The following is an 11,401-nucleotide window of genomic DNA, read 5'->3' as shown; positions in this document are numbered from 1 at the left end:
TTTTAAGTGTTCTTAAAATATTCTGAGATATCCTGATCCAAAATGATTCAAAAGGTAATAATCTGCACTCTGAATTAAGCTCCAAAAGAAATTGCCTTCTAGCAACAGTCTGGTCTCACCATTCTGAACCTTTCATATTTCCCAGTCTTCAAGAGCAGGCCATTGCTACATCTGTATTAGTCTAGCTAGATATGTCATAACTAAGGCATGTGCTGCACTGGTCAAGTCTGCACTCAACTCTCTTGCTGTAAATATGGCATATAGGAACACGATGAAATAGCTCTTTAGAAGAAAATGAAGGAAAGGTACAACTCCACAAAACCGTAAGCTTAGAAATGAATTAAGATACTGTTAAGTGATGCAAGATATTGTAAGCAATGCAAATGTCTGAAGAAAGCCTAGCAAGTACTCAACTGTTTGCTAAAAAGTTTGTAATGTACATATTGATCATAAAGTTAGAAGTGTCTCAAGCTAGAGACACAGGGACCTTAGCACAAATGCCCCAATGGGAAGGAGATATGAGTCAGTTCGATTTTTTCTCCAGGGCCTTTTATCAAGCAGTTGTTGAGAGTAGCAAACTAGTGGTACAATCTTGATTTAGAAAATGAAAAAGGGAGTGTGATACATGGGCTGATCCATACATTTTTTTAATGTCTTCATTTGATTTCGGCCACATTACTTTCAAAGAGGTCTTGTGTCAATGAAATTTACTTCAAAGTAAACTGTTTCTAGGAGGATATTAGGGACAATCTAACTGTAGATGAATATATTTTATATTTTTAAATCACACCATTCTGTGAAGACTGTCTGCCTAGGAAATGTATTATGTTTAAAGACGGTACAACAAGCACCTATAATAATATTTTGCAGACTGAGACGCAAGGGGGCTCCAGTAAAATTGAAGGCCTGTTTCCAGAAATCCAAATCTAACCCTCTGGTTTCTACTTACAAAGCAAGTGAGCATTTTTGTTATGTTTAAACAGCACCAATGCCAGAAAACATGTAAACACCCACCTGGAGTCTGCGAGTGGCAAGGGTTCCTGGAATGTCAATACTTTTCAAATATTACAGAGGAGAAAACGTTTACCTGTGATGGGAATACAATGACAGCCTTTCTTTCTGCCTTATATGGGGGAGCCCTAGAGTGCAAGAAATTATTTCCATGAAATGGACTTAATTCTCTCTCCTTCTCTGTTTTTCAGAAATAAAGGAATGTTCAATCCATACTGTTTGGAGAATGAGCCTGCTAAATGACACTCCCAGATGTTTATGCATCAGAGCTGTTCTATAAATTAAAATCATGGTTGAGCACAAGCAGATGGCTGAGAGACTCTGGATTGTAAAAGGTGTTTTACCTAGATGTGAGCATTAAAAAGGATTCTGTTACTACACCACTTCATTTTCACTGTCTACTGATAATGTAACTCATAACAGAAGATACCTGAACACCACAAGGCATGATGCATCATGTTGTGGGCTTTAAACCTGAAGATCCATCTTTTCACACAAGTAGGTAGGAAAACCTAGGCCTTCTGTAGAATTAGTAACTGGGAAAGTGGGAGGTTTTTAAAAAAGGCAAATATACCAGAACTACACATTGCCTCTTCATTTTAAAAAAATCTACAATTTTAAACTTTTTTTTAAAGAATTCACACTTAGATGGTGATAGAAATTCAAATAACTAAGGATGCCAAATATTCTCTAGAGTCCAGGTTCTTAGCCTGTGGTCTGTGGATCCCTGGAGGCCCCGCAATGTCCTGACAGGGGGTTCAAGAAGGCATGAAGGAATGGTATGACCTGAAAGAAAGAAAGAAAGAAAGAAAGAAAGAAAGAAAGAAAGAAAGAAAGAAAGAAAGAAAGAAAGAAAGAAAGAAAGAAAGAAAGAAAGAAAGAAAAGGAAACAGATAACAAAATCTAAACTTCCCTTGCTTGTTTGTATAAAACCTGGCTTTTCTAACCTACCACCTTGATTAAAAACAAACAAAAGTAAAAACTGGTTATGAAAATAACTATTTGATATTTGCACATGGTGAGAGCATGCAAGTGAATGGTTCTGAGCGTGTGGGAGACAGCACATTACACTTCTTGCTCCTGTGCAGACAGTCTGAAGCAATAGGAAGAGATACTTGCAGTCAATATCAGTGATATTATTATTGTTGTTGTTGTTGTTATTGTTGTTATTATTATTCATCATCATCCTTATCATTATCATTATCATTATTGATGATAACAACAACAACAGCAACAACATCAACAACACCAGGTACAGTCAAAATTATAAAACATCAACTGGTATTATATAACGGATACTAGATTTAACCAAAAACCTAAGTATCTGTTAACTATCGGTGCAGTATGTATGCTGTTCCTAATATTGCCATATTTGGGATTTCTGAGATATGCACCTGCTTATAGTACTGTGAAATTTCTTGATATTGTTCCCAAAGCCTCAATGACTATTGGGACCACTGAAGTATGTTTCTCCCCGAGTCGAGATGTTTCGATTGCCAGGACTCTGTACTTTGTTAGTTTTTCCAATTTTTTATTTTCAACTCTGGCATCCCCTGGAATTGCGATGTCAATGATTCAGACATTTCTTCATTCTGTTACTACTTTGGGGTGTTATGTTCAAGGTGTCTATCTGTTTGGATCCAGAAATCCCACAAGATCTTGACTTCCTCATTTTTTGACACTGTCTCTACCTGATGTTCCCATGGGTTTGTTGAGGCTGGCAAGTTATGTTTTTTGTATAATGACCAGTGCACTAATTTTGCCACTCTTTCTTGGCAGAGTCGATATTTGCTGTTAAGCACTAATTCCTTGGGTATTATTGTTGTTGTTGAATCATTCCAATAAAAATGTTTTAATAGGAGTGTGTGCATTAACAGATTAACATATTTCTCCCTTCTCTCCAAGTCTGAAAACCTTTCCTGAGAAACTTTAAATAAATATTTGATGCACTTTAGGGTTTTATATCTTGAGTTACGTCTTGGTGGTCTGTGGAAAAAAAAATATATTTAAAGAGAGACCATGGTAAAGAAAAGGTTAAGAACTGCTACTTAGAGATTTCTTTAACCTCTGGCTTGCTATGTTTGCTTTGATAAAGCTACAGTATGATGAAATGTCATCTTAATCTAAAGAAAAGCACATATTATAATACAGAAATGTTGTGTCTTATTATTTATTAAACCTAAGATTTTTAAGTATTATCTGCATAAAAAGACATACTAGCTTTTCATGTTCAACATTTTAGTTTACCATTGGGCTGCAGAACATCCCATTTGCAAACATACAGTCACTGATGTAATTAAAAACAGACCTTAAACAGAGGCCACCAAAAATATCAACACTGTATCTTATATAAAATATTTGCCTTGAGAAGTGACCAACTCACTCATGGGGTCACATTTGTCAGCAACGATGGCTCCGGGACCAGAAAAGAGGCAGGATGGGAAGGGATGGGAAGAGGACAGATTGCAATGCATAGACAGAACATTTGTAGCATTTCAGTGAAACCAGTCTACATATTCTGCAGTGAGAGCCTCAAGAGTTCAGTAATCAAGTCAGTGAGGGGAAATCAAGATATACCTGATTGGAGTGATCCAGTCCTGTGTGTACATGAACATGGACAAAAGGGGAACAATCAGGCAAGCATAAACTAGGCTCCTACCCTCCAGGCAAACCAAGAATGGAGGAGATACTTACTTAAATGTGTACCTTGTCACCACTTTTAGACTAATAATAGCCATCTTTCTCTAGATACTAATAATTAGTCATGAAATACTATATTATCTTCAGGTGTTGAAAGCCAGAGGCTAAGAGCTTTTCTGCACAGAAGGCAATTTATGTTAGCAATCAAAATGTGTTGTTCATCTTTTTCTCCTTAGGAGATTTTCCACAGTGAGGAAAAAGAAGTGGTGGAAAAACATGAAGGGAGGGACAATACATGTGGAGGGTGCCATCATCTAAAGCTCATAAAATTCAGTTAGATAGGGAGATGGCATGATAAAAACCTTCTCTGAATCTTCACCAAGAACCAACATGGTTATGTAGCCAGGCATCCGATGTACTCTTAGCTGCTCTATTTACATATAAAGTGAAAGAAGGAGTATCAAATGTACCTGAAAAGTGCATGAGGAATGGAAAAAGACCTCCTTTCTTCCCACAGCTTAGCTCACTGTGTTCTACTGCTGTAAGCAGTTTTCTTTCAAGATGCCTCTGATGGTGGAAGTAAACCAAGCAAGGATAAAACTGCTTAAGACAGCAGAAAGGATGGGTTTTGCTGTCAACATTTTAGCATGTGTTTTTGCTTAAGGAGTTTTTGCTTTATATGTGAATGGCATCTCTATCAGACATTTTAAGAACTGTTTTAGCGCTTTTGTAACTTTGCACTTCTAGGTATTGCTATGTTTAATAAGAACAATAATGGTTTATCCTCTGCTATTGGTGGTGGTTTTTTGTTCTGCTTTCTTTGTTATTGTCCATTAGTTTTGGATTTATATTTTTAATCTACACTCAAGTGCACTACTCAGAAAATTTGATAAGGAGCAGTTTAAAAGTTGACAGAGGATGAGATGGTTGGACAGTGTCATGGAAGCAACCAACATGAATTTGACACAACTCCGGGAGGCAGTGGAAGATAGGAGGGCCTGGTGTGCTCTGGTCCATGGGGTCACGAAGAGTCGGACACGACTAAACAACGAAACGACGAGTTTAAAAGTGCAATCAAACATTAAATCAATAAATAGACTAGACACACATAAGCCCTGTGGATACTATAGCATCAGAAAGGTCATAGCATCTGAAGGCTTGGAATCAAACTCACAACCTCTGGCTCCGCATATATCTGAGGTTACCATAAGAGGTCCTGTCCAAGTGCCCCTGTATACTGAAATTTGGTTGGGTAGCTATGTATGAATAAACCTTTTCAGCCATAACCCTCCAACTGTGGATTTCCCTCCACAGAGAAATTCACCCGTTGTCTATTTTGTTCATTTTTTCAGCACCAGGCAAGAAATGTTCTATTCCTTCCAGCCTTCTACCTTACTGTACTCTATTGCTCAAAAGTATCTTAAAAATTGCATTTCAGGCTGTTTATATTTATTTTATTATAAAATATATTTCTTTTCTTAGCAATGACTCTGACATTTTAGCCTCCATCATTTCAAACTTTCCCTGTCGCTCTTTGTTTTTTATGGCATTTCATTAATTGTAGCAGGTGCACATTTTGTATTAATCTTTTTGCTCTTAAAGTTTCGGAAACAAGGTGATTCCACAGTTAAATGAGTAATATACATGTGTCTGTCCTAATTTGTTTTGAAATAATAAAAGCACAAAACAGATACTTTTGGCCAAGTATGGTTAAATTTTCTGTGACAGAATTTAAACGATGAATTCATCTTGTCTATTAGTCTACTGAAATAGTTTAGTGCTGGAAATAAAAGTCTAGGCAAAACTGTAGATCTTTTCTGGTCTTGCTTCTGTACAGCATGACTTCCTTTCAAACTCACCTCCCACCTCCAGCAGGTGCTGCTGAATTAATGGCCTGTACCATGTCTGTGGTAAGAGCATCCAATAAACTAGTAATAAATTCCACTTTTTTTCCTTCTGGGCATCCTGAAAAAAAAGCAGAGATGTTTATTTTGAGCAATGACATAGAAAACAGCTTTCCCTTCTTTCTGAGGTCATCTGTATGCTACATTTAAGTGACCTAAGTTTGTCTGGGTCCATTTAACTTTATTGTTGTTTATGTTGTTCATCATCATCATCACACACACACACACACACACACACACACACACACACACACACACACACACACACACACACACACACACACACACACACACACACACACACAGATATATAGAGAAAAAGTCCTCCAGTCAGGATGGAAAAAAAGTACAGGACCAAAGGACACAAGTAGTCAACCATACATGATAAGTCATGATACCCAAGTCTGTACAGTATTAGCATTGATTACAGTCCAGAAATATTATTTATATTTATCTTTCTCTAAAGAAGGTCAACTGGATCTACATAAACCCAGTTTCTGGTCGCATCAACATTAATTAGACACCTTGTAAATCTTTACATAGAACTGCAATAGGTGATCAGTGGTAACTCTTCCATTGATTATTCATAATTTTACAGTAAGCTAGTATTATAAAAAGGGGATGTGGTGGCGCTGTGGGCTAAACCGCAGAAGCCTGTGCTGCAGGGTCAGAAGACCAGCAGCCGTAAGATCAAATCCATGCGATGGAGTGAGCGCCCGTCACTTGTCCCAGCTCCCACCAACCTAGCGGTTCGAAAGCATGCAAATGCAAGTAGATTAATAGGGACCACTTCGGTGGGAAGGTAACAGCATTCCGTGTCTAAGTCGTACTGGCCATGTGACCACAGAATATTGTCTTCGGACAAAACGCTGGCTCTATGGCTTGGGGATGAGCACCGCCGCCTAGAGTCGAACACGACTGGACAAAAATTGTCAAGGGGAACCTTTACCTTTTTAGTATTATAAAGCATGTAGCTAAAACGTTCTGTAAATAATCTTTAAGTAATCACCTAGCTACACTGGGCTAGGTGCATATCTAGGGGCATTTCTCTGTCTTAATTCATACTTGATATTATAGAAGATAAGATGTAAGAGAAATTATGGGAGGCTGTGGGAAGATAGGAGCAGCAAAATAAGGTGTTCCAGTGTTTCATCAAAACCTGCCTTCAAATTAACATAAGAGTCATTATACATGTTCGGAATGTCATCAGGAGTACAGTAATGTGAAAGAAACATATGAGCAAAGATTATAAAACCCAAGGCAAAGTTCATTTCTAATGCTTATTGATAAATTATCCTCAGGACTCTGAACTGTCTTCTCTTCTTATGTATTTTATTCTTGAATGCACGAAAAGACAAACATGAGAGATCAGGACACACAGAATTCTCCTCCATTCTAACCTGGAAGTTCTCGATCTTTAAATGGATCCTCAATCTCTGGGCTCTTTGATCTGGCATCGCTTTCACAGACTGGGGTCTCATATCTAGACAATGGAGAGATCAAAATGTAGCGCCTTCTTAAAATATGGTTCTCAAGGGCTCTCACACATCTCTTTCCCTTTGGTGAACACAAATTCAGATATTTTGTAGCAGGCAGCTACTAACTTTAGTACAGAATACCTGTAAAAATCATAGGCATCCTTCAGTCTCGAGAGACTATGGTAATGTGCTCTGTATGGAGAATTTGGAACAGCGTCTAGTGTGGCTGAAAAGGCCAATTCGAGAGTGACAGTCCCTTCCACACTGAAGACAAATGGTGCACAATCATGTAAGACTATTCTCATTAATATCTTAGGCTAGATTTTAATGGCATCCAGCAAATGGGTTTGGGTGCTCAGCCAAACTGATGCTTAGCTTTTTAAAGCTGTAGAAGAAGAGAATGTGGGGTAAGATAGAAGAACTTCTCACGGCATTTCATAAAAGTAGCCCCGGACAAGGACCCAGACAAGGTGTAAGTAGGAATGCTCTGGGAATGGGCTGGTTTGTGCTGGCATTTACTGGAAGTAGGAGTAAACCAGCCCATCCCCACAGAGGACCAAATGAAATGCTATCTAGTCACCTTCTATGACTGTTCCTCAGGCTTAGCTCTGAGCAACTAGGAGGGAACAAGAAGGGTGGCAACATGGAATTTAGGTGTGTCTGTGAGCTTTTATGATTCCCAACAATTCACAGCCAATCCTCCCCTCCAAAATGAGTAAACTAAAAGTACCTTTTCCAGCTCTCCAACCTAAATAGTCTCCCACGTAAAGGAGACAACAGACAGAAGAAGAAATCAGTTCCTGAAATACGCTTTGTAAATTGTTTTGTTAAAGTCGGAACACAGGAATCATCTCAACACCTGCAGAGTGGCCAGGGACTATGTCTCTAATATGAACAGAACTAGGTTAGACTTCCTTTTAGCAGGGTTTCTAGGGCTCTCTACAGCCCATCAATGTACCTAGAAACACTTTTAAACGAAGGGCTCCATCTGCAGCTGTCTCTCTTTCTCATCCTTTCTAGAAGTTCAGTCCAGCAGTCAGTATCTAAAGATAGTGGTGGGAGGATTGATTCCAAATGTATATATCTAATGTATACTGGGCAACCAGTATCCCTTGTTGTACACCTATTTTCACTTCTTCTGGATCATTTCTGCCTACAGGGCATTTTTATCATCTGAGAGGCTGCTTTGCACCTAGAAATCTCAGGACTTATTTGAAAAGCCCCTCAGCTTTAACATTGCATAAATAGCATAAAGAAATTCCATAGTTCACTATGGTCCAAATTCAGTACAGTGGTGCCTTGCTTAACGAGCGCACCGTTTAACGTCGAATTTACATAGCGACACGTTTTTTGCGATTGCTAATGCAAAACATCGCATTTCACTTACCGATCTTCGCATTGCGATGTTTAGAAAACAGCTGATCGGCAGTTCCAAAATAGCCACCGGGCGCAGAAAATGGCTGCCTGCAGCGTTTTTGCACCCTGCCCTCGCTTACCGAGGCAGCGGAAATGGCGGCCGGATGGGGAATCTTCGCTTACCGGTGAGTTTTACCCCCATAGGAACGCATTAAACAGAGTTTAATGCATTCCTATGGGGTTTTACGTTCCATATAGCGATGTTTCCGGATAGCGACATTAATCCTGGAATGGATTAACGTTGCTATGCGGGGCACCACTGTATAAGAAAACCACACACTTAAAGGCAAGCAAAGCAAAGTGTGCTGCTTATATACTGCCCCATAGCACTTCAAGCACTCTCTGGGTGATTTACAAGTTAATTACACAGGCTACACATTGCCCCCCCCCCCCAGTGAGCTGGGTACTCATTTTACCATCCTCGGAAGGATAGAAGGCTGAGTCAAATTTGAACCGGCTACCTGGGATTGAACCCTGGGTCGGGAGCACAGTTTTGGCTGCATTACAGAAGTTTAACCACTGCACCATGAAGCTCTTCACATTTGTTCCTCTTACTTGCTGTTCATCATATGGCCAGGAATATGGCTGGGCACACAATCATTTTCTCAACCAGAGAACGGAGGAGAGCATAATAGATGGCCAGCTGTACAGGTAGAACTGCTTGTACGTTTGCCAATTTATGATGCATGTTTACAACAGCACTTTGGCTTATATATTTAATGAACACAACACACAACTGTTCTAGCAATCAAGAGTTCAGTGGCAGAAAAAAAGAAACAGGAGAACAATAGAGATTTTGTGTACTGCAAGTTGTAATCACCATCTTTCATATTTTTCAGATTTCCCAAACCCAGGAAAAGATAAAAAAAAACTTTAAGAAATAATACATTCATTTCCCCAAAGCATTTATAAAACATACATCATCACCTTAAAATATTTATGCCTCAGATTGCCACCAGGTTGGGCTTAAACAATACCTTCTAAACCAGTTATACTAGAGTTTCAGGTGGGGAAGAAATGAAGTTCAAGGACTTTTAAAATCATATATAACTACAGTATTTAGCTATAAGCATATTTAAAACTGGACATTTAAGCCATGGCTACTGCTTGCTCCTGTAGGAAAAATTACATCAAAGCATTCTGGGCCCATGTGTACTATTTACTAGCAGGATAATACGCTTCTCAACCAGAAATAAAATGTGTATTTGAAGGACGACGGGAAATAGAGCTTGAAATGGAGCATGGAATGGTGGCATGTTCCCTTCCTTCCATGTCTCAACTTATTCTTATGATAATTGATATAAGTTGCTACGATAATTCATATATGCCATCAAGTTATTTCTGCCTTATATTGGCCTGCTCAATATTTCCCAGGTATAATGTACTCGGAAGTAGTTTACTAGTCACTCCTTCTAGTGGTGGTCTGAGACTGTGCAGCTTGTCCAAACCTGCACAGATGACAAGGCATGTAAGCCTATCAGCCACCCAGTCTCTTGGCCAGCCCTTTTCTCTCTTGGTGATGTTGTTGGCTCCTCTCCAAAGAAGCACAGTATGGATTTGAATTCACAACCTTGGCTCTGCAGCCATTTGCTTCAACCTACTATGCTACACCAGGGCTTCACCTTCTTATTACAGAAATTTAATTCAAAGGAAATTATTCTTACCGAGTGGAAGTACCAGGTAAGGGACGACCTGTGTCTACCAGAACACACCAGCAATATCCAGTAGACTGATGACACTGTACTGGCTTATATAGCCCTCCAGGAGCACATTCAGGGATGACAATCCCTTCCCTGGGGTTCTGCCTGGCTTCTTCAAGAGCACTTTGCCTCTCTTGGTCACAGGAATTAACTTTCTCTGGAAAAGGCAGCACAAGAAAATTAGTACAGTATAGACAACACAGAAAGAAGCTTCATCACTGCAACACCTACCATGTGGAACAGTTTTCCTATTGAAACCATAAGTGCTTCTGTTGCTAAAAGTATTCATTTCCCCTGGCACAGTTCTCTCTCCTACCAAGGCCACCACAATGTTCCTTGTCAGTTCTTTTCAATGATGTACTTTACTGTTCACCAATGTGTTAACTGATTGGCTTGACTAATGACTTGTTATGATTTTATTTGGGAACCACTTAAGAGATTTTAAAAATAATTAAAACCAGAATCAAAATCAATACAATTTAAAATAATAAGTAGGCCCTCCATCATATTATAAAGCAAAAGGACATTGACATTCAGAGAAGGCCTTTGCTAATCAGGCCAGTGCTCCTCAGCTCACGTTTTTTAAACATGTACCAACAAATTCTTAATTAGAAGAACATCCTTCGTGACAGACAAGGTTCCCTCAATATTTCCAGCATTATAACCGAGCTAGGGTTGTACAGGACTTGAATTGGGATGTAGAGGCTCTAGGTTCTAATCCCAGAGAGCCATGAAATTCACCAGGTGATCTTGAACCAGTTGCTATATAGACTATCCTCACAAGGCTGCAATGAAGATAAAGTGAGAAGAAGGAGACGTATGTATACCATCTCGGAGGACTGGTAGGATACACATGGAACTAATATATATATATCATAACCACTGGAGAGCACTGGACATGTGCAAAGGTGCAATGCACTCAGTTAATTCAATCATCCTGAGGCACAAGTGCATGAAACCCAAAAGTCACTTGGATGCTGCATGGCAGATCTGTAGTGGTTCATGACCAGTCAACTGAATGTAGGATTCCTTGTGAGGTATGAAAATTACTGCCCAGATATTTCAACCAAAAATAAATAAGATTACTACAGAGAGACTTATTTAAATGGTTTAAAAAGAGCTTCAATTACTTCCACAGACATAGCATAACCAGAATGTTTATTAGTGCTGCAAAGCAGAGCCAGGTGGAGAGATGAAAATGATGTTGATGGTGATTTTAAAAACAGGAACATTTTAAAAGCTCAGCTGATCT

The 11,401-nt window shown here is 39.1% G+C and overlaps 1 protein-coding gene across 2 annotated transcripts in view; it reads right to left on the bottom strand.

Moving 5' to 3' along the window:
- SMOC1 (SPARC related modular calcium binding 1) overlaps nt 1-11,401 on the bottom strand; it is a 119,661-nt gene that overhangs the window by 16,076 nt on the left and 92,184 nt on the right. For both annotated transcript variants that reach the window (XM_020788525.3, XM_020788526.3), the window contains exons 8-10: nt 10,114-10,306; nt 6,956-7,038; nt 5,511-5,616 (exon numbers count right to left, since the gene is read on the bottom strand). In XM_020788525.3, the coding sequence (XP_020644184.3) occupies nt 5,511-5,616; nt 6,956-7,038; nt 10,114-10,306 (382 nt within the window). The remainder of the gene's footprint in view (nt 1-5,510; nt 5,617-6,955; nt 7,039-10,113; nt 10,307-11,401) is intronic.

The sequence above is a fragment of the Pogona vitticeps genome, chromosome 1 (assembly GCF_051106095.1).
Source record: "Pogona vitticeps strain Pit_001003342236 chromosome 1, PviZW2.1, whole genome shotgun sequence".
In the NCBI taxonomy this organism is placed as follows: Eukaryota; Metazoa; Chordata; class Lepidosauria; order Squamata; family Agamidae; genus Pogona; species Pogona vitticeps.
The sequence above is the reverse complement of the archived record's forward strand: the minus strand, read 5'-3'. Positions and strand labels throughout refer to the sequence as shown.